The sequence below is a fragment of the Spodoptera frugiperda genome, chromosome 1, assembly GCF_023101765.2.
Source record: "Spodoptera frugiperda isolate SF20-4 chromosome 1, AGI-APGP_CSIRO_Sfru_2.0, whole genome shotgun sequence".
Classification (NCBI taxonomy): domain Eukaryota; kingdom Metazoa; phylum Arthropoda; class Insecta; order Lepidoptera; family Noctuidae; genus Spodoptera; species Spodoptera frugiperda.
The window spans coordinates 13,954,860-13,975,927 of NC_064212.1; the positions used below are offsets into that span (position 1 = coordinate 13,954,860).

The following is a 21,068-nucleotide window of genomic DNA, read 5'->3' on the forward strand; positions in this document are numbered from 1 at the left end:
TTCATTCGTACCAGACCAGCTAATCAGAGGGCCGAAAGCCCTCTGAACCTTTTTATGTAAAATTGTATTGAAATATAACAAATAAATACATAAAAAGACCAGACCTGAGCGTTCGGCAAGTTGCTTTTACGTGCGCCTTAAAGACCCATCAAACCATGACAGATGGGACCCAGTAGCATTGATGTCCGATACGGAGCTATGAAAGATCTAACAGGATCCCGGATCTCCGGCCCAAAGAGTTTGCAAGAGTCTGACACTCCCTCTTATCATCCTCCTCATCTCAGTCTGGAGAATAGTCATTGGATGATTTTCCCCTCAAAAAATAAAGTAGGCAGATTGGTCTTGTCTAGGTATAATGTGTTTGAATGTACAAATCTTACAGTACCTACTTACATAAATAAATGACGTCCTGCTCTCTTTCTTACCTAATCAGGATGAGCAATCGCTGTCTGAGTAGACAACACATTGTTGTTGATTACTTTGTTCGCATTTTGTAACAACATCAACGATCGAGTGACGCGAAGGTGACACCTTCGATGATCGATCAGACAAACAATCGGTAATCATTGCTGAATGATTCATTGCTTACGCGTCATTAACTCGTAATAGGTAAATCGATACTCCCATTGTTTAGTATCGGATGCAATGATCATGATCAGCCATTAATGTCAGTCTAAGGGCCCCATAAATAAATGCCATAAATTCATGCCCTTGATATGAAAACCACAAAACTAATTAGTTGTTTAATTTTTTACGAACTTTCGTTTCTTCATCGTCTAAAACTTTCTAAGTTAAGGTATGATTAGTTTTCAGGACTCACTTATGTAGGTAAAAGCTTTCTGGTTCAGGTGGCAGATTTTGAGCATTTTAAAACGAATATTTAAATAATTTACACATGTAAATTGAAAAGAACATTATGTATATAGAAAACGCATAAATATTTTGTATAAAGTACTTGGCGCAGTTGTTGGGTGACTGGCTGCTGTGCAAGATGCAACATCTTGCAAGGGTTCGATTCCCAGGCCGGACAAAAACTAATATTGGCTTTTTCTGAGTAAATGGTAATTATTAGCTTGGAGTCAGGATCAAAGAATGAAGGAACAGAAATCTTGTGTTTACGCACCCACTTGAGCACTATACCTAATATCTCCTCGAAATCGATCGGGCGATTTCTTGCGTTTTCCACATTTCGAGTTTGCAACGCCATCTATCTGTTGCATGAGTAAATGTCAAAATTATGTCAATTTTTGGTGGCAGCACTGGAACATTGAATTCCGATTGCCATTCAAGAAAAAACCAATGAATTTGACATTTTGTTTTCAATAATGACATTGACAATGACAAATTAAACAAATTTTGACAAATTACAATACAAAAAAAAACAGATGTGATGTAAAGTTTATTATTAAAATAATATTGTGTTTTGCGAGATTAACTTGTTGTTATTTTACGTGTTTTGTTTATACCTGTAATAAATGTTACGGAATGAATAATTGCTTTGTATGTAAAGAATGAAATCACTTGGGGATATTAAAGGATTTGTTTGCAATCTTATGCGAATATCAGATGATACAGAACCACTAAGAAAACGTTTCAAATGCAACAGGTTTGATAAAAACACAACTATAGCATGCATGCTTCTAAGAAGTAAAGAATAACATCCAAATATATCTATAATATACCCTTTTTCAGGGTATATGATGATTTCTCATCTGATGATGAAATGCCGACTCTTAGATCCAAGTGGACCCTGAGATCTAGAACAATTAAACATCATTTATTAAACAAGGAAAAGAGGAAACCAATAAAAAGTTCCAACATGAAAGCATCAAATGTTCTTCAGATGTTGTCAGAAAACAAAGAATTGTCAGTTACGAGAACCCCTATAGCAGTGCAACCTGTGCTTGATGAGGAGATGGCAGGCTGTAGCCAAAGTTATAACTTAAATATAAGTATTAAACCAGCAGAAGTAAGTTCAAACCTTTTTCTGATCGACTTGTTATTAGGATTTCTTTCAAAAATAGATAATCTGCTTATCTTGCTTGGCGATTGCAATTATCACTCTGTTCTATTAACACCATTTACTGTGTCCTTCATTTTCATTGAAACAGTTCAATCTATTATATTGATGGAACAAATATTGTTAGTGCTCCTCCTAAAGATTGTTTGTGCAACTCATCATTCAACTTTCCCCACACTCCCATATAATTATTATCTGCTTGTTGTCATAGGCAAGTTCATCATTGTAGAATTAAAATAACTGCTGTGTGTATTGATGAGTTATTATTTTCACATAATATTTCAGACAGTTTCAAAGAAATCAATCGAAACATATGAAATTAATTCAGATGATGAAATTGATTCAAAAGTAAATAAGACAGAAAATATAAGTGATACAAAGATGGTATACGAGTCATCAATAAATCTAGAAGAAAGAGAAGAAAATGATAATCACTGTGTAGAAACTGAGAGTTTTGAAGAGTGGCTGAAGAAGTTGAAAGCCAAACACGAAGCCTTCATGGAAAGCTCACGAAAATCTATCAATGATATAATTCGGAAGTACTCTGTACCAAACATGTGTGCAGATGACAAAACTCCTGGCCATAGATCCAGTATCTATGAAAACTTGCGTTCAAAATCTGATCCCAAATATGATAGAACCGACTCAACCTCTAGTAATATGTCAATTGAACCAAATCCAACAATTGAAGATAATTCAAATCCTCTAAGTGAATCACCTGAAGAGTTAAATTCAGATAACACTGAACAAAATCAGGCTGGATCTTTCAAGACTGAAACTTTTGATGAATGGAAATCGAGATTAAACACCAAATTGAAATTAATATATAATATTAATTCGAAAATATCAGAAAGCACAGTGAGCGACACAATGAATAAGAATAATGAAGAAAATGTACTACAATCTCAAACACAATCCCAAACAAAACATAAACCAATGTCTGAAAAGTCTGAAATAAATGAGTCTAATGAAAATATTGTATTGCAAGAAAATAATGAACATAATCAAAATAGCTTAAACCAACCAAGCTGTTCAACAAACCAGTTGAAATTAGACTCTCAGTGCAAAAAAACTGTGCAAATGTCTACCATTGCATCCAAAGAGAAAGAGAATGATGAAGGAAATGAGGTGTGTTCATCTGCACCTGGCCTTATCTTACGGTCAAGCAAAAGATTAGAGACAGACCTAAGAATATTACAAAATTCTAAAGATACATTAATTGGTTCCAAATCGAAGAATGACCTGACTAAAACAATTCTTTCCTTGAATGCTGAAGAAAATCAGAAATCTTTGAACCTCCCAGATTTAACTTTAGAACAAAAGGAATTAATAAACACAGCTCTTAATTCACCACCAGACAAAGTACTTATAGAGAAATTCAAATTGAAGATTTACAAGTAGGTAAAGTCTGTTAGAAAAAATACTTAAAACCAGCATAAAAAAGTAATATTAATGCTCTTTTCTATTTCAGGGAAGATTTGGAAACTCTTTCAGAACGGAACTGGTTGAATGACAAAGTAATTGATTTCTACATGAACCTGATAATGGAGAGGAGTGAGGAACGGAACAACTTGCCGAAGGTGTACGCTATGAACACATCATTCTATCCTAAACTCATGATGAGTGGGCATGATGGACTTAAAAGGTGGACAAGAAAGGTGCTAAAATTTATCTGTAAAATATATATTTGCTATATTAAACGGTTTTATTTAGCTTGACCTATTTGTTTGTTTGGGTCTTTAGTTATTGGAATTTCTCCCCCTTCCTGACAACAGATCAATCTGAGTTTTGATACACACTCTTATTCTTGATATTTTTTATGTACTTAATTATTACTTGTTTCAGTATGATATGAAACAGCTATTGTATTTTACAGGTGGATATATTTGCGTACGACCTCCTCGTGATTCCAGTACATTTGACGAACCACTGGTGCGTCAGCTTCATAAACTTCCGAACGCGGAAAATTGAGTACCTGGACAGTCGCGGGAGAAACAAAGAGAACTGTTTGATTGCGCTGTTGCAGTATCTGAAGGATGAACATCAAGATAAAAAGGGGGAGCCTTTTAATGATAGTGGCTGGGAGAGAGAGTGCCTCAAAGTAAGTTTACAGTTGGGATTACAAACATCAGCGGTCAATACTAATGCATATCCAATGCCGCCGCAACGGTCGTCGCTTCTCAGTCCATTTTCCGTCATTATTTTTCGTTGTCTTATTTACAAGCAAATAAGGTTGAATTTAAATTGTCCCTGATTTTATCTCTTGGCTCTAAAGCCATTTATTCACATAGGATAGTAGGCAGAAATGCACATAATTATTAAAAATCTAACACCAACTGTTGGGGTGTGCCGTGGCTGGTTCAACGAAGAAGGCAGTAAAACTCGAGTGGACTGTATTTATAACTGTATTACGAATAAAAAGGGCTGTAGCAAAGGTATTACTGGTACAAAGGTGTCGCGTCTACGGAACGAAATAATAAGAAAAAGGGTTTAGGATGCGCGAGCGCGGATGATCGTCTGGGCAGTTAACAGCTGACTGGCGGGTGGCGGGCGCGCGGTGAGCCGGGCGGGCGGCCGTCGCCCCTTTCCCCGCTCCTCTCGTTCACTCCCGCCAGCGCGCGGCGATGTTGAAGACGGTGGTCTCAACATACTCCCCCCGTTGAAGGATCTTCAACTGCAGTGACTGGAAGAGGGCAGATGGTATTAAAGGCTCGCCGAATGACACCCTTACGTGTGCGGATGTCGGCGACTCTAGTGATTCCATCCCTGCCAGGTAGGACGTGGACGATTCGACCTAGTAACCACAGCAGAGGAGGTGACCCCTTATCCTTGATTACGACAAGTGTCCCTTCCTTAAGTTCCCCGGAAGAACGGCGCCACTTGGTTTTCTCTTGAAGCCACAAAACGTATTCGTGGGAAAACCGGTGCCAAAAGTGCTGCTTCAGGTATTCAATGCGACGGAACCGCTGCAAATTGGTGATGTTCTCGTTCTGGATCTGTGGATGTGGCAACATAATGAGTGATCGTCCAATGAGGAAGTGGGCCGGAGTAAGAGGGACGAGGTCTGTTGGATCGTTGGACAAGGGAGTTAAGGGTCTCGAGTTTAGGATGGCTTCAACTTGTATCAGGCATGTGGCCATCTCTTCGAAGGTTAAATTTGTTAAACCCAAGATACGTCTAAGGTGATGCTTGGTGGATTTGACTGCCGATTCCCACAACCCACCTATATGCGGTGTGTATGCAGGTATAAAGGAAAAGTTGATACCTGGGTCGATATCATTGAAATCTAGGTTTTGCGATAGAAGATTAGCCAGTTCATTGAATGCGCCAACGAATGTAGTGCCATTATCTGAAAAAACGTTACGAGGTTTCCCCCTGCGAGCAATAAACCGATTCATAGCAGCCAAGAAAGCGTCTTTCGTGAGGTCAGACACCAGCTCGAGGTGAACAGCTCTTGTTGCTAAACACACAAACACACATATAAAACACTTAATGAGTCTGCAGCCCCTACCCTTGCGATCAGCTATCATGATAGGACCGGCATAGTCCACCCCTGTATCTAAGAAAGGGAACTCTAAATGCACACGCTGCTCTGGAAGGTTACCCATGATAGGTTGAACAGTCATAGCCTTGATCCTACAGCATTTTACACATTGCTGTGAAACCTTTTGGCTAGGTTTCTACCGCCTATAGGATAGTATCGGTGGCGAATCGTGGCAAGTAGAAGTTGCGGTCCAGCATGCAAAAGGCGCAGGTGATACATGTTAAATATTAAAATGCAAATTATATGTGAACTTGATAAAAGAATTGGATGTTTTACGTTAAAATCATAGAATGAATTAGCCAATCGCCCCCCTACTCGAATCAAACCATTTGATTTATCTAGGAATGGAGACAATGACAATAATTTATTTTTAGAAGGTAGTTGTTTATCGGAAATTAATAACTTGTATTCCTCAGGAAAGGAATCCTGTTGACTATGTCTAAGTAAGAAATGTAATGACATAGTCAACTCAGTGTTAGAAAGTGAGCCACACCTTGTAGAGTTTTTTCTACATTTATTTATGAAGCGCATGAGATATGCAATGATAAATGAAGGAATAATTTGGAACGATCTCACGATTTTTGTTGCAAACCACTGATGATGATTGTGACGTGGAGTTTTTCAAGTATCCTCAAGACACGACGACAATTTATAGTTGTATGCTTGATATCGATGAAGATCTTCCTGTCCCGCAGTCCTGAGAGTTCTTCTCCTGGATCAGTCTTCGAATCTGGGCACCAATCAACAAGGACGGTACTTTGTTCCCGTGTGATTGGAGACGTCCCTAACGACGAAAGCTTCAAGAAATCCAAGCAAGCAGATAATCTCAGGTGAAGACGACTTGAACCCACTGTACAGCTCCTTTGTTCTTCGATCTTGTTTCTTCGTAAGACGGTAGAAGGACCATATGTTGGGGAATGTGGTGGTTAAAAATGAAATTAATAAATCAAACATTTAATAGAGAACAATAATTGATCTGTACATAAGTAATAATTAATCAACAGAAAATGAATTAACTTACAAAATGTAATCTAATTTGTCATTGATTAACATTATACCACAAAGCTTTTAGATATAAGCATTATTTAAAAAGTATTTATCAAATAAATACAAATATTCGTTTAAAAAAAATACAATCTCTTTGGTTGTTTTATTTTTCCCATTTTAACTTACAATATAATTTCACTTCACATATTGTACTATTTGTCTCATTTATCACTTAAAAAAACATGGAATTGATAACTATCTTCAAACTAAACTAAATTGCACTAATATTTACAATGCAACATCATAGTTGATGTTTAAACATGTCATAGAGAACGGAGCAAAGCCTATAGAGTGGTAGACCGACCACAGTGAAGTAATCACCTTCCACCCGCTCCACAAATGTGCCTCCAACACCTTGGATGCCATAGCCTCCTGCCTTGTCCCTAGAAGGATAACCACAGATTATGTGCTTAGTGCCGATTTCACTCCAAAATCTCTAGACTAAGAATGATTCTTGACATTAGTTCTATAAAGCTTCTGTCAAAAATTAAAATTGATCTAAAGAGTGGAACTTCACTAGGGCACTTGAAGCAATATAAATTAATATTTCACCTACCATCGCTTTTAAGATGCCAATTGAAAAGATTTGGATGGTGTAAATTCAGAGGTAGTCTATAAAAGCTTCTGTAGAATATAAAATTGATCTAAAGAGTGGAACTTCACTAGGACACTCAAAGCAATATAAATTAATATTTCACCTTATTTTTAAGGAATTGAAAATATTTGGATGGTGGAAATTCAGAGATAGTCTATAATAATGTAGAATCTACACTATCTACTGTAGATACTAAACAAAACTTACATGGGTTCTCCAGTTGCTATGTAACCTCTGATTTGCTGCTCGTCCAGTTTACCAAAGAAAACATCAGTTTTCTCAGTGAACTTCACAATTTTATCTGAAGCTTTGATCACAACTCCTGTGTACACAGTGTGGCCTCTGCCTGATAAACTGAAAATTAAATACATTTTAGATTAGTTTCATTCAAATGGACATCGTCTTTTCTGCTTCTAGAGGTTCCTATATTATAATGATTCTTATTCTAATTAATTCTAACTGAAGATCTAAATAGAAAAAATAGTTTTAATTACCGAGATAACATCTCGAATGCTTCTGTCTCTGAAGTAGGTTTGCCAAACATTTCAGCCCCCAAAGTGACCATAGTATCAGCCCCTATGACTACATCCGGTTTGTTACCCTCTGCGGTTAACCTTGTCTCAACTTCTAAAACTTTCTGCAATGCTGTTTCTTCAACAAATTCACCAAAACTTTTAAATGCTTTTGGGTCAAGATTTTCTTCGAACAATGATGGGCACAAACCAACTTTGAGGCCCTGAAAATGTTAAGAGTTATTACCTTTTTATGGTTTTTCTAATAATGTTCGGCTCTAATGAAAGTGCTGTCTCTTTCATTATGAAAATATTTATATTTATTATAATTCAATATACATTAATTCTTTGCCTCTTCTTTACTTACAATATTTTCGACAAGTTCTTTTCGTCTAGGGGAACCACTCGCTAATATTATATTTTTTTGTTTCAAAATATGCATTATTGGTTGCAACATTTTTATTTATTAAACACGTTTAGTTGTAGAAAATATAAAGTATAGTCCAATTCAGTGTCATAAAATAATAACAAATTAGATTTTTAATAAAAATATGTAAAGGTAAACAAATACACGTTTTCTTGGCATACCAAACGTACCAAAACTTTGACTTTGAAGTTTAACTGTCAAAGTGACTAGTAGTAGTGCTGTATGAGTCATCAATAGTGCGTAGTTTTTTGTATCAGTATATCAGTATCAGACTTGCCGGCCAGTGTGCAGTACATGTCACAGCTCAGTTGAGACGTTAATTTTATTTCAATTAGTATTATCTATTAGTATTGCACCAAATCACGGGATTAAATCATCTATAACTCGCAGTAGTCGCATAAATTGTGTAATTTCATAAATATTCACAATTATTTGATATTTTTGAAAAAAGATGCAAATGTGACGTTTTGAAAAAAATACCACGTCGATTGACAATCGACTAAAATTACCACAAACAACATACTAGCTCTTTGCAACTGGTGGGTTACCCTATTGTTGTAATAGAAAAAGTTTTTGTCTATGGTGTTGCACAGTTGTCTTGTATTGAGGTTGTGTAGCGTTTTTTGGCATTTTAGTTAGAAAGGCGACGAAAATAGGTGATGGAAACATAATTTATTGAAAATGAAGTCCGTAGTGGCTTATGTTCGTAGTCTTCTGGGTTGGTGTGATGAAAATCCACCGATAAGAACAAGCTTCAAACGAGACAGGTATGACATGACATTACATGTTTACAACATTCGTTATGGCGGTAAAGTCGATGTAAAATAATTCCCATTACTGTGAAGAAATACTGCAAAATGTTTAGAGTATCGCTAAAAGCGGCATCTAAGTTTTGGAAGTGGGTCATTACGTTTTTGAATGTACGAATAACTATGCGAATCCAAAGTTAACACGTTTTGTTGGTTTACAGGGCCGATGATGAATTGTCGTCGGACGATGAGCTACCGGCCCTCAAGAGACTCAAGCAACTGAATAGAACCAATTTCCCAGACATCATGGCTTCGAATGGTATTTATTTACACTTGTTACAATTAAAGACATGTTTGGTAAATAGAAGACTAACCTAATAAGCATTTCCCACAAACACATACACTGTGTTTTGTTGCACTAACAAAAACAGGACTGTATTATGATACTGTGCTTATCAGATATTTGTATCATAAAGTTTTCACCTACAAATGAGTTCTAATATCCTATAACCACTTTTTTAGATGATTGGGAGAAGCAGGAAAACCAAAATAAAAATGTTAGGTATGTACCAATACAGATAGATGGCCACCCTAGTACATCCACACCCAATGAGTCACTCAATAAGAACAGAGTGAGAACTGTGCCTATCCAGTTGGTGGGCTTGTCAGAGAATGGGCCGGCCACTCCGTCGAGAAAACCTAGGAAACATACACCTGTAAGGCCTGTGATACATGCATTAATAGATGACGAAAATGATGATACAGATGTAAGTATAATATTATTGTTTATAAAGGAAACATTTATTTTTCCTGGCTATTTTCTTTTGTAATATTTTAATTTATCTATAATTTCTTTGCATTTTAGGTGACTTGGGTAGAATCAAAAGCAGAGAACCCTCCCAAAAAGCCTACAAAAGTGTACATTGACTTAGATGACGAGGATGATCATCATGACAATAATCAGCAAGAGGATGATGTTATCTTTGTTAAGAAAGTGTCAACCCCGCCACCATCTAGACCGTACAAATACTTCCTCAGTAAAAGTGGCCTTGATACTACTGATGGATCTGTAGAGGATCCAGTGTTTTACAAGTTAAGTCGAAAACCAACAGAACGGAGCATGATGAATATGTCACCAAAAACATTTACAAAATTCAAAGCACCTCCTGGCATTACTAAGTCTTACAAAAAGGCTCCAACTCCCCTACCAAGGTGGATGCTACCTTCAAAACCAACTACATCGAATCTCTCATCATTTTCTAGAAATAGATTTTTAGGTCTCAATGGTAACTCTAGGTCAACAATTTCAGAAGTATTCAATCTAAATGAAAAGAAAAATTATCAAGAACTTATTAGGAGAGTTGCAGCATCAATGAAACCAATGGCAACAGGAAAACCAATTGATATTGTGAATCTAGCTGATGAAGCTGCTTCCTTCAGGCTAACACAGAAATCACAAAGAAATGCTCTCAATGAAATTAAATTGGTAGAAAAAGGATTAGCTGCTGAAAGAGACAATGATGCATCAAAGGAATATGATCCCATCACAGTGGCGTCCATAAACTCATCCGATTCAGAAGTAGAAGTAGTTCCATCAGAGTCATCCACTACATCCTCTCAGAGGATTGAACCCATCAACACATTAAAAGACTCATATAGAGACAAGGCCATTACTGGAGGAGATTGGCTTTTAAAATTAGAATCAAAATATAAGAAAAAGAGACAAGAGACACAGGCAAAGCTAAAAGATGCAACTCGGGAGTCTGATATCATATCAAAAGTAAATAGTGAACAAAGTATTGCTCACCTGGAGCATAAACTGAAGTATGAGCTGAGTATACCTGAGAGTCTGTTTGAGGAGCCACAGCCCACTGTAGAGCTGCCTGCTCTGACTCCAGAACAAGAAAAATTAGTGAACAGAGCACTGGGACCAGGACCTCCTGGACAGATGCTTGTAGAGAAATTCAATTTGAGAATACACAGGTAAGAAGTCTATCAATTACAAAAAAATAATGAAATTGATTTGGCAAATTCTCATCTCATTCTGGTATTATATGTCTTTATTAATATAAGAATTGAGTTTTGGAACAAGCACCTAGCTTCACTGACGGACACACTAACAGTATTTCTTTATTTTTTTCTTATATGGTTTAATTGGAATAGTTGTGGATTATTCTGCATTAATTTTACACCTTTTATAAATTAATTACAACCATTTCAGGCGGGACCTGCAAACTCTAACGGGTCTTAACTGGCTGAATGATGAAGTTATAAACTTCTACATGAACCTGCTAATGCAGAGAAGCGAGGAAAGGAAAGACTTGCCGAAGGTCTATGCTACCAACACATTCTTCTATCCTAAGCTCATGCAGAGTGGACAGGCTGGTCTTAGGAGGTGGACGAGAAAGGTAAGCAGCACATTTTATTATTTAACCATTTGTTTATTATGCCTTACCATGACTGTAAATAACTCCTAAATGACAATGTTTTAGGTGGATATATTTGCGCATGACCTCATAGTGGTTCCCGTGCACTTGGGCGTGCATTGGTGCCTCAGTATCGTAGACTTCCGCGCGAAGAAAATCAACTACCTTGACAGTATGGGCGGCCGCAACCAGGCCTGCCTGGACGCACTGTTGCAGTATCTCAGAGATGAACATCAAGACAAGAAAGGAGCGCCGTTCGATGACAGTGGCTGGAAAACAGAATGCCTCAAAGTAAATCTAAAATTCCCTTTTCTTACTATTAGAATATTTTTTATTGACATTGTAGCATGGCGATGGTACAATTTGTATTTGACTCCTGATAAATTGACTTATGGATTCCCACTTTTTTCACAGGACATTCCACAGCAGATGAATGGCAGCGACTGCGGCATGTTCGCGTGCACTTTCGCGGAGTTCTCGTCCCGCAACGCGCCGTACACGTTCACGCAGGCACACATGCCCTACCTGCGCCGCAAGGCCGCGCTCGAGATACTCACCGGGAAACTACTGCTCTAGACCAGTGTCCTCAGTGTATCTCCTTGTTAGTGATCTATTTATTTTATTCGCGAATTGTGTGATTCCTATATTTTACGTAACTGTACTGTACTTACTGTTCTTAGTGCTTTAACAGTGTTTCCTTGTGAAAAGTGTTATATTAAGTTGAATGTATGGTGATCTCTAGAAGAAACCATTGTGACTGCACTGTATATAATTCATTTTGTTTATGATGTTTTGCAATTGTATTCCTCCTTGCGAATGTTCTTAAGTGTTTTGGCAAAATAATCTAAAACATTATTAATTTGTAAATAGTTTTATTCAATTTTGATGTTCCACAATGAATATTAAAGAATGTTGAACAAATGTAAATAAAAAACATTTATGAATATTTTACTATGTGGACTATGTATTGATATAATAACCCCATTACATAATGGGGTTCTTATCGTTAACCATAACTCATTCTGAAGCAATGAAGAGTTACGGGAGTATAGTCTGTAATAAGTAGAGAATACACATTAACGATATTTTCAAGACATCGCCAATTTAAATTAATGGATTTTTTATAATACCTAAGAAAGTACGAGAAGATTATTAGAAATTAAATGTAAAATAAATAAATCACTAACAAAAATAAATTTTAACTAAAACAAATGGACATATTGTCAGTTTTAAGTCTGAGATGATTGTTTATAATATATTAAGTAAGTTAAATGCTGGTTATATTTAAAATCTGAATTTATTTGTATAATTTCATCAGTAGAATCTTCAAGTTTTTGTGGGTAATGTGTGTTGGTTATCAAATTCATTACTTGTCGGGTAACCCATTACAAAAGCAATGTGTTTGACCAAGTCTTCAAGTCAAGGCAATGTATGGGCGATGTTAATGTCTTTAAGAATACTTTTGCGGACCTTATAAAGATTCGAAAAACTAAGTAAAGTAACTCTTTATGTACATATAAATATCTTCCATTCCCTTGTAAGTATAAGAATCAAAAATATTAATTACTTAAGTCTTTTAAAACTGACTTAGTAAGATCGTCATTGCAACTTTGTTCAATATAAAACATGCACTTATTTTTGGGTACTGTTGAAAATAGGATCAGGATTGGTTTTGCGCAATTGCGCTGGGTTCAATTTAGAACATTGAATATATTGAACTTGGTTTTATTATTACCCTAAAACAGTATCTAAAAATCAGTTAACTGAGTTCTCTCACCAGTCATGAGACTACAATGTTCTCATTGCTCCTTATGTTAATTTACAAGTTCCCATGACAGACAGACTGGCACAAAGGGTAATCTTATTAATGCTTTGTGATATAAAAGTATATTTTCTATGTATGTGATGAGTACATGCACATTATGTGGATTGTAGATATAATTAAGGTATGTGTGTATTGCAAGTATGGACGGAATTATTAATTTAAATGTATTTTGTATTTAAAGAACGATGCTAATGACTGTCTGGGATTGTATTTGTAATTAATTAGACACTGCAGTAGACCTCGGCTCCGTATGACGTCATTCTAAAGAGATATGACGCCACAGTTATATGAAACCCATATAAATAGTTATAGTTTATGACAAATAAATCGTCATTCCTATTTACTTATCTTTCTAGAAGAAATAAATCGCATGTTTTCTTTACTAATTTCTAAGTCCCAAATAATTTATGTGTAAGTATAATTGAAAGGATGTTTGTCTGTTTGTCATGGTAACAATTTAGTCTTAGCGTTAAGTATCTGTCTGTATTATAAAAGTATAGTTAAGTTAAACTAACTTAATTCATAATAATTATAAATTAGACATTTTGTTTCGCCTGCAAAAGGCTCTCGGAAGTTTTCTAAGTGATGGAATAATAAATAAAAGAAAATTGAAATCATTTTGTATTTTAATTGAATTTTACAAACTGGACGAAACTATACTGGCACAATTTTGTCTTTGAACGGAATGAAAGTAAACTTACTCGTGTGATGTAGTCCCTGGTGTAGTTCAGTCAGTGTTGACTCGCATGAGCCTCAGTTTCCCGCCTTCGAGCAAGGCCACGCCAGAGTCGTTGGTACCACCGCAGTAGTGGAATGATGAGAACACTGACACCAGGCGACCGCGAAGCTGACACTGGAAAAATAAATGAGTTCTAATTGGAATGGAAAAGAAATGAGGGCCGAATTTAAATGTGAATGGACGGAAAGTTATTGAACGACCAATGATACGATGGAAAGCTTGTGTGAGGTATGATAAAAACAAGATTGTGATGAGGAGTCTTATAAAGGGAGAAAATAAAGGAAAGAGAAGATATAGGCCAAGTAACTTAGGTTTAAGAGCAGGTTAAAGGAGAAGACCATTAGATAGACTTCAGTACTTTGAAGAGTTACCATAAACCCATTCTGATGCAGCTCGTGAGCCCGCACGACGTGTGAGAGCTGGTTGGCGACGAGGAACCGATCCAGCGCGGTCTGGTCGAACACGTGGCCTGTACCACGCTTCGTGTTGGCGGCGAACCCTTCGTTCGAAGACAACTCCAGTTGCAGGGTCGCTGTTATTTTGTTTGGCCTGGACATATCAAACATTTACTTCAAACAAACCAAAGGAACTTTGGTCCAAATAGAAAATTAAGTTCCTATGGGAGAGTATGAAGAAATAAACTATGGTTTTTCTAGTTGCATACTCACTTAATAGGATCGTTCCACAGTAACTCCCAAGCAATAGAGCTCTGCTCAGCAGGTTTCGTTAGAGGCACTGGTACCTTGTCGATTGCAGTTATGAGAGGACACACCCATGGAGGAGGGATGCCTCCGTGACAGCAAAACACCTGCCCAGATACAATATGGTTAGTTGTAGGTAACCTAAGCTATTGCAAAGTTAATCTTAACGATATTGTTAAGCTCTGTGAATGGATTACTTTGTCGTCAATAACAGCTGCCAGCGGTAGCACGTCGAATACGTTGTTTATAGCATTCCATACTTTCAGCCCTTCGTTTTCGCCATACTTGACCAGGCACTCACTGCAACAGTGGAAGAGAAATGAGTACCTGACCTACAGAATACTTATAACTAGAGAAAAATGCAGGCAATAGACATGTTATCTATTAGTAATTAGTAATATTATAAAGCTGAAGAGTTTGTTTGTTTGTTTGTTTGAACGCACTAATCTCCGGAACTACTGGTCCGATTTGAATAATTCTTTTTGTGTTGAATAGTGCATTTATCGAGGAAGGCTATAGGCTATAAAACATCACGCTATGACCAAAAGGAGTCAAGCAGAGCGGGTGAAACCGCGCGGAAGTAGCTAGTTAATAATAACTTGTAGAAGGTGAACATCTTCTGTATGTCGCGTGTCTCGTGGTTCCCGCGCACCATGAGCACGGCGTCGGGGCGCTGCAGCTTGGCGGCCAGCAGGTAGGCCATGAGCTCGGTGCCGTGCGAGCCGCGGTCCACGTAGTCGCCCAGGAACAGCAGCCGCGCCGCCGCCAGCGCCGGGCCCGACGGCCACAGCGCCGCCTCCATCGTCAGCAGCGCGCTCAGGTTGCCGTGCAGGTCTCCTGCATCGCAAGTAACAATATTTAGGTACTATGCTTTAGTCCAAAGATGATGAAAGGCCCCTCTCCCCAAACCTACAATCCCTAAAAAATCGACAACACACTTTTATAGGTGTCCATGGGCGGCGATTGCTTACCATCAGGCGACTCGTCTGTTCTTTTATCCTCCTATCCCATAAAAAAACAAGAAAAAGTCACCGACTGCATAGACAGGCGAGGACAGACGCAGTAGCCTCGGCTCGTTAGCACAAATAGGTTTAACAGCTTCAGCCAGGCGCAGCAGGAGTGAGCCGAGCGCCGCCTCCTCTGCCGGCGTGGTCCACGCCCACGCCGGCTTCACCATGTTCACGGAACTGCCGCCGGATGGCCGCCGATTCTGGAAAATGCTTCCCATCTATTTTACACTGGTTTTAGTACTTTGGTAGCAACTACATACTACTGTTATCTGACATCACTGAATTACTCAATGTGATCTTTGTAACATAATACTATAGACTAATAAGAGAAACTTCAGGAAGCCCGTTCTTACGTTTTTTTAGCTTTAATCACATTCATTTATCTGATATGGTATGGTACATTGTTAGTATACTAACATGCGGCCTTTCAACATTAGTAGCGAAGTAGTGGACAGCGGCCAGGGCCTCCACAGGCGCACAACTGGGCCCGAGCACGTCGAACGAGTGCACCGCGTTCACCATCAGGTGCGCGGTCGACGGGCTCACTGCATCCTCTGTGTTCCAGGAGGAAATGTGCACTTTACACCTTACACCACCACATACTTAAACTTGATAATGTAAGGTACCTAATATTATTACCTAACTAGGAAATAATTACGTTCGTGAATTACAACACCAACTTTTTTTTAAATAAACCTTGCTCCACTTTGGCTTTTCTCCTGTGTCGTGGGGGAGTTCACAAACATAGGTACAAATTCACATACACATAGACACAAAACAACATCGGGGATTGAATACAGTTAAGCCAGTAAGTTTGCTACGCATATGGAACTCCTCTGATGTGTGGAGTGTCCACGAGCGGCGTTAACGCTTACCATCAGGGGTTGGTGATTCGTTCGCTCCACAGAAATATTAATACAAACTTCACTCGTTTGCAAGGGTCATAAAACATCAGGATAGCTTAGGTAGAGATGGGTATGATGAAGTGACGATGATTATGACCATTTCGTGACTTGCCGTCAAAGTTATTGAGCTCCAGCAGTTCGTTGGGCGGGCGGCGGCGCATGCGCACGGTGTACACGGCCACGCTGTAGTCGGGGCGCGCGGCGCGGCGCGCGGACCCCGCGCCGGCCGAGCACGAGCCCTGCTGGGCCAGCGCAGCTACACACAACACATACCATCAGACACTGACGTACAAGAGTCGAGGAACGGGTCTACTCAACTTTTTTACCTGTTCCCGGTTGAAACTTCATTGTAGTCGAGGTTGAAGGTTGTGACGCTTCATGTTCACGTTCTCTGAAAAGTTACACACTGATATTGTTGTGTTCAGCTATTACCTATGCCATCTTATTGGAATTACCATAACCTAGAACTAACTCAACAAAGATAACAATGTGTAGGTAGGTATCTACATAAGTAAAATTATCATATATCTATCTAGTGTGTGTGGCATAGAATTTACTAACTGCAAGTCCACAATGTAAGCGGAGATACTCCTGGGTGCCCGCAGCAGTGAACTGGTTCCTCTCAGGCGGAGCTCACCAACTCCTCTAAGAAACTCGGCTAGAGGTAGCTGGGAGTTTGGCTGCATTCCCAGTTGTCTGGCGATCATGAAATATATCCAGTCATTGGCTTTGAACTGTACTTACAAAAGAGACATACTTCAATTTCGATCAAACCTTAGACAGACATCAGCATCTCTCGCGACGCTGAGAGCATCGATGGGTAGTTGTCTCGCTGCGCGGGCGGCAGCCACCAGCTCCTTGAACTCCACATACTCCAGCTTTAGGTCACGGTTACTATCGAAGAACCTAAATGGAAAATACATTAATTATTATTATACATACATTTCGGAGAGTGTGCGGGGGAATTGCACAACTTGATTTCCTCTAGTCCCTTCCATCATCGAACCACAAGACAATCGGCGAGGCACCGCTTCATGGTAGATATTCCACCCACTCGCACGAAGCGCTTCGCTTCAAGCTTCCTTGTGCGAACTGCTAGGGAGTGGAACTCCTTGCCGGAGTCTGTGTTTCCTGATGGGTATAACCTGGGTGTCTTCAAAGCCCGAGTGAATAGGTTGCTTATGAGCAGACGTGCTCCACCGTAGGCCGCATCATCACTTACCATCAGGTGAGATAGCGGCCAAACGTCGACCCATTAAATGTAAAAAAAAAAACTTATGTGATGAGAGAAAGGAAGATCATAAATAGGTTACTTAAATAGTACTTAGGAATAGATTCATATCCATATTCATTTATTTGCTTTCCACAATGTATGTACAGAGATGTTCTTAAATGTAAAAGTAACAATTATGGACCCAGTTTGGGCACAGCAATTTTAAAGATATAAAATTCAGGCTTAATAATTATTATATAATTTTATATTATTATAGTTTATCTTAGTTTAAAAATGCTTAAATAATTATAATTATTGAGATCTTAAAATTATACTTTGTAGGTGATTACTTATGAGTGTGTGTGTGTGTGTGTGTGTGTGGTATTTGTGTGGGCGTAGATATAGGGTTACTCGCCACGCCACGTTACCTGAATATGTATCTGCACCTTATTTCAGCTGGTATGCCTGTGTGCTGAGTGGCTGGCTCCAAGGCAGCTGCCCACAGCATCAGCTCTAAAAATGATAGTCCTCCACGCCCAGTCACATCTGCCGCTCTAGTAACATTGAAACTTATAACCAGATTTAAAGAGATCATGAATTTTGTGAACTGCTCGAGTAAGTAGCTCAATGTGAAAAACGGACGTAGCCTTGTAGGCTATTGCTCTACCATTGTCTCATTTAGCCATAAAATACACTTCCTCACATCAATCCGCCAAAATAAAAAAATAAAATAAAAAAATACGGTCGAATTGAGAACCTCCTCCTTTTTTTGAAGTCGGTTAATAACGATGAATAAAGGAAAGTAATTTGATTGAAATGAACAGAAGAAACTGTACCTGAACAGATTTTGACACTGAGTCCTCTGCCAACCAAGATCGATCATAAACTGGCTGAAGATGTTAACGCTCATGTAGATAGCTGGGTACACCATCAGCACGAACTCGCGGTACATTCTAATTTGATCTATAAACGTGTAAGTTATGAAGTACCTACATACAAATCGACGTAAAGGGAAAGGGAGAAGATGTAAGAAACATTTAATAATAAGTTTCTGAAACAGATAACCAGGTTTTTCGTCTTATGTAGTATGTACCTATCCGAAACTCTGAATATGTTGCTTTACCTGAAGTCGAAGGGGGCTTTTTTATGTCGCGAGCGCGATTCACAACACTCAGATAAGCGGGAGTAACTTTGTGATTCACACAAATACCTAGTTGTTGCGTGGAAACTGAACATTGAACCCGTCACACGATGTGTAGCAGTTAATGCAGTCAATATTGATTCTGTATATTAATAGTCCTACATAAAATATGAAATAATTAACCTTCTCGGGTGTAGCCGGCAGTTTGTAGCAGCTGCAGGTTAGGGGAGGCCATGGCCACTGCGCCACCAGCCACGTCTTGTCCAATCACTATATTCTCCTCACATATTTCAATCAATGAGCCAGATTCTACCTCCTGTAATAAGTAGCTGAATAATCACATTGTAATTTGTAAACAGAAACTTAAAAAAGGAGGTGTAAGTACGTAATGTCCTCTCCTGGCCGTTTGTATTAGAAGTTCAGTAGGAATCACAAGTCCAAACTCTGTACTGAGACCCTTAACAACTTGCTGCTATAAATATCTACACCATACAAATAAGAAAAGTAGTTAATTTGTACCGAATCTTTATCAGAATCTTTCAGCTCGCCGTTAGTCATGAGAGCGAAGGCAATAACTTCTGGACTGCGAAGGTTGGAGTGGGCCTTCTGGCGCTCCAGCTCTGACATGTTGAGCCATTGCAGCCGATTCCGCATGCCCTGGATTAATGATACTAGTCAAATTATCTCCTCAGCACGTGAGTATCAAGCTTTTTATCTCTCCCTGATATGTACTCACAGCTTTATATTTAAGCCTCTTCTTCACGTCTGCTTTGATGGCCACTTTGTAGACCGCATGGTACACGCAGTTGAGTGAATGGTTCGGCAGCCAGATCTTGTAAACCCGCAGAGGATGGCAGTTGGTACCAGCGTCTATGCCGAATAACTATGGCAGAAGTTTCTACTGTAAATTATTGGGCAAAATCAGAATATTTTAGTAATATTTGGAACAGTAAGTCTAGTAGTATAGCTTCCGAGACTTAACCACACTGGAGAATGAGCGATGGATGCGGACAGTGATTCAAACCAGAAGAATCAAAGTGGCCTACTTCGTTGGTACCTCAAAATTAATCTTATGAGCGGTCATCTTCCAGCAGTTCTTCTCGCATTTGCTGGAGGGCAGCCATGTTTCACCGCTCGACTCCTTCGTGAACAAATAACATCGCTCGCTGGGACAATACACAAGAAGGGACACCACATCACACAGATCTTTGTAATTCTTGAACATTTTTGGTAGGTAAACAATTTATTTTTATCACCAAAAATGACAATGGACCAAAGAGTATAATAAGGAAGAGGCAGAATATAGGCAGCGGACTGTGGTTGTAGCATTCCAACCTCTATGATCCCAACTCTCCAACCCCTACCTACAAAGATAAAATAGGGATTTGATCCTGTGGCCTTAATCATTTGGTCACTGTTTACAAACTGTATACAATCTGTTACATGTAGGTAGGTATAGGTAATTCAATCTAATTTAAAAAAAGCCCGCCAAGTAAGGTGATTGATGTATACCTTCACTTCATAGAAATGTAAAAATATGAACCAACAATTAACCAACATCGGTAACGTAGTTACAGCGAACAAGTGCATTAATTTACAAGTAAATAAACATCTCAATACTCGTTAACAGTCTCCGCTAAACATATGTTCTGCATGATCATGTGGTGTATAAAGTCAAGAGATGTCACTAGCGTCGCAAATGAGCAACATTGAAGTGCGAAAAGATTTTTCCTATCTAGACACCTATGCTACATTATCCTACTTTGTATGTTTATAAAAAGACGTAAGGTTAATATTTTACTAGTATTACAATTTTAGTACCTCGTTACAACGGTATTAAACAGTATATTCATCTATATCTTTCATTGTCAAGTTTTATTGATTAGTTTCTGCCCCGGTTCAGTACTAGACAGTACTATAGATCTCTATGGCGGTATATAATGGTGACGTAGTGATCACGCCACCTTCTTCATGCCTATTCTAGCTCTATGATTGGTCGCAATGTGTAATCCCCCACCCCAAACAAAAATACGACACATTCAACACGTTTAGTGCTTCCAACCATTATCGATACAAAACTCGATGTCTAAATCGATTGAACATTGGCTCATTTATTTATTTAAAAACCTTTTTAGTACATATAATCCCGAAATTAATTATCTCACATAATCTATATCACATAAAATCTAATCCTACGTGATATTATGTCACTAA

General features: G+C 38.5%; 4 protein-coding genes across 8 annotated transcripts; 2 read left to right on the forward strand and 2 right to left on the reverse strand.

Annotated features, from left to right (window-relative positions):
* Positions 1-1,349: 1,349 nt before the first annotated feature.
* LOC118273501 (uncharacterized) lies at positions 1,350-4,670 on the forward strand. The gene is made up of 5 exons (XM_050701718.1): positions 1,350-1,606; positions 1,693-1,969; positions 2,306-3,417; positions 3,492-3,678; positions 3,897-4,670. The coding sequence occupies exons 1-5, from the start codon at positions 1,512-1,514 to the stop codon at positions 4,272-4,274; spliced, it is 2,049 nt and encodes a 682-aa protein (XP_050557675.1). The 5' UTR covers positions 1,350-1,511; the 3' UTR covers positions 4,275-4,670.
* A 1,832-nt stretch (positions 4,671-6,502) lies between these two features.
* On the reverse strand, positions 6,503-8,330 carry LOC118273504 (dTTP/UTP pyrophosphatase). The gene is made up of 4 exons (XM_035590497.2): positions 8,086-8,330; positions 7,701-7,942; positions 7,414-7,560; positions 6,503-6,994 (listed from the first exon to the last, which is right to left on the reverse strand). The coding sequence occupies exons 1-4, from the start codon at positions 8,173-8,175 to the stop codon at positions 6,853-6,855; spliced, it is 621 nt and encodes a 206-aa protein (XP_035446390.2). The 5' UTR covers positions 8,176-8,330; the 3' UTR covers positions 6,503-6,852.
* Positions 8,331-8,708: 378 nt separating this feature from the next.
* LOC118273648 (sentrin-specific protease 1) lies at positions 8,709-13,762 on the forward strand. 2 transcript variants are annotated; one of them, XM_035590729.2, is made up of 7 exons: positions 8,709-8,912; positions 9,116-9,213; positions 9,417-9,661; positions 9,760-10,877; positions 11,116-11,302; positions 11,387-11,611; positions 11,735-13,762. In XM_035590729.2, the coding sequence occupies exons 1-7, from the start codon at positions 8,827-8,829 to the stop codon at positions 11,894-11,896; spliced, it is 2,121 nt and encodes a 706-aa protein (XP_035446622.2). In that variant the 5' UTR covers positions 8,709-8,826; the 3' UTR covers positions 11,897-13,762. The 2 variants fall into 2 exon arrangements, with proteins under 2 accessions (XP_035446622.2, XP_035446624.2); XM_035590731.2 differs by lacking the exon at positions 8,709-8,912 and adding an exon at positions 8,935-9,043.
* Positions 13,754-20,804, reverse strand: LOC118273645 (uncharacterized). Of its 4 annotated transcripts, none has more exons than XM_035590727.2 (17): positions 20,676-20,804; positions 19,591-19,755; positions 19,374-19,511; positions 19,038-19,170; positions 18,550-18,676; positions 18,142-18,267; positions 17,275-17,406; positions 17,062-17,196; positions 16,827-16,891; positions 16,613-16,756; positions 16,013-16,149; positions 15,618-15,795; positions 15,185-15,422; positions 14,783-14,885; positions 14,553-14,692; positions 14,256-14,433; positions 13,754-13,998 (listed from the first exon to the last, which is right to left on the reverse strand). In XM_035590727.2, exons 3-17 carry the CDS (start codon positions 19,506-19,508, stop codon positions 13,873-13,875), a joined length of 2,097 nt encoding a protein of 698 aa, XP_035446620.1. In that variant the 5' UTR covers positions 19,509-19,511; positions 19,591-19,755; positions 20,676-20,804; the 3' UTR covers positions 13,754-13,872. The 4 variants fall into 4 exon arrangements, with proteins under 4 accessions (XP_035446620.1, XP_035446619.1, XP_035446617.2 ...); XM_035590726.2 differs by having other exon boundaries at positions 19,591-19,737; positions 20,676-20,796; XM_035590724.2 differs by lacking the exon at positions 20,676-20,804 and adding an exon at positions 19,912-20,086 and having other exon boundaries at positions 19,591-19,737.
* Positions 20,805-21,068: the final 264 nt, after the last annotated feature.

Bases quoted from the DNA above. Each gene is read 5' to 3' on its own strand.
- LOC118273501 (XM_050701718.1), top strand. From the start codon at position 1,512: ATGAAATCACTTGGGGATATTAAAGGATTTGTTTGCAATCTTATGCGA. The intron at 1,607-1,692 runs GTTTGATAAAAA...ACCCTTTTTCAG, and splicing joins AAACGTTTCAAATGCAACAG to GGTATATGATGATTTCTCAT. The intron at 3,679-3,896 runs GTGCTAAAATTT...TGTATTTTACAG, and splicing joins TTAAAAGGTGGACAAGAAAG to GTGGATATATTTGCGTACGA.
- LOC118273504 (XM_035590497.2), bottom strand. From the start codon at position 8,175: ATGTTGCAACCAATAATGCATATTTTGAAACAAAAAAATATAATATTA. The intron at 7,561-7,700 runs GTAATTAAAACT...TTTAATTTTCAG, and splicing joins GCATTCGAGATGTTATCTCG to TTTATCAGGCAGAGGCCACA. The intron at 6,995-7,413 runs GTAAGTTTTGTT...TTATCCTTCTAG, and splicing joins ATAGCAACTGGAGAACCCAT to GGACAAGGCAGGAGGCTATG.
- LOC118273648 (XM_035590729.2), top strand. From the start codon at position 8,827: ATGAAGTCCGTAGTGGCTTATGTTCGTAGTCTTCTGGGTTGGTGTGAT. The intron at 8,913-9,115 runs GTATGACATGAC...GTTGGTTTACAG, and splicing joins ACAAGCTTCAAACGAGACAG to GGCCGATGATGAATTGTCGT. The intron at 9,662-9,759 runs GTAAGTATAATA...TTTGCATTTTAG, and splicing joins ACGAAAATGATGATACAGAT to GTGACTTGGGTAGAATCAAA.
- LOC118273645 (XM_035590724.2), bottom strand. From the start codon at position 20,079: ATGTTCAAGAATTACAAAGATCTGTGTGATGTGGTGTCCCTTCTTGTG. The intron at 16,892-17,061 runs GTTAGTAAATTC...GTAACTTTTCAG, and splicing joins GCTTACATTGTGGACTTGCA to AGAACGTGAACATGAAGCGT. The intron at 14,886-15,184 runs GTTATTATTAAC...CCACTGTTGCAG, and splicing joins AAGATGTTCACCTTCTACAA to TGAGTGCCTGGTCAAGTATG.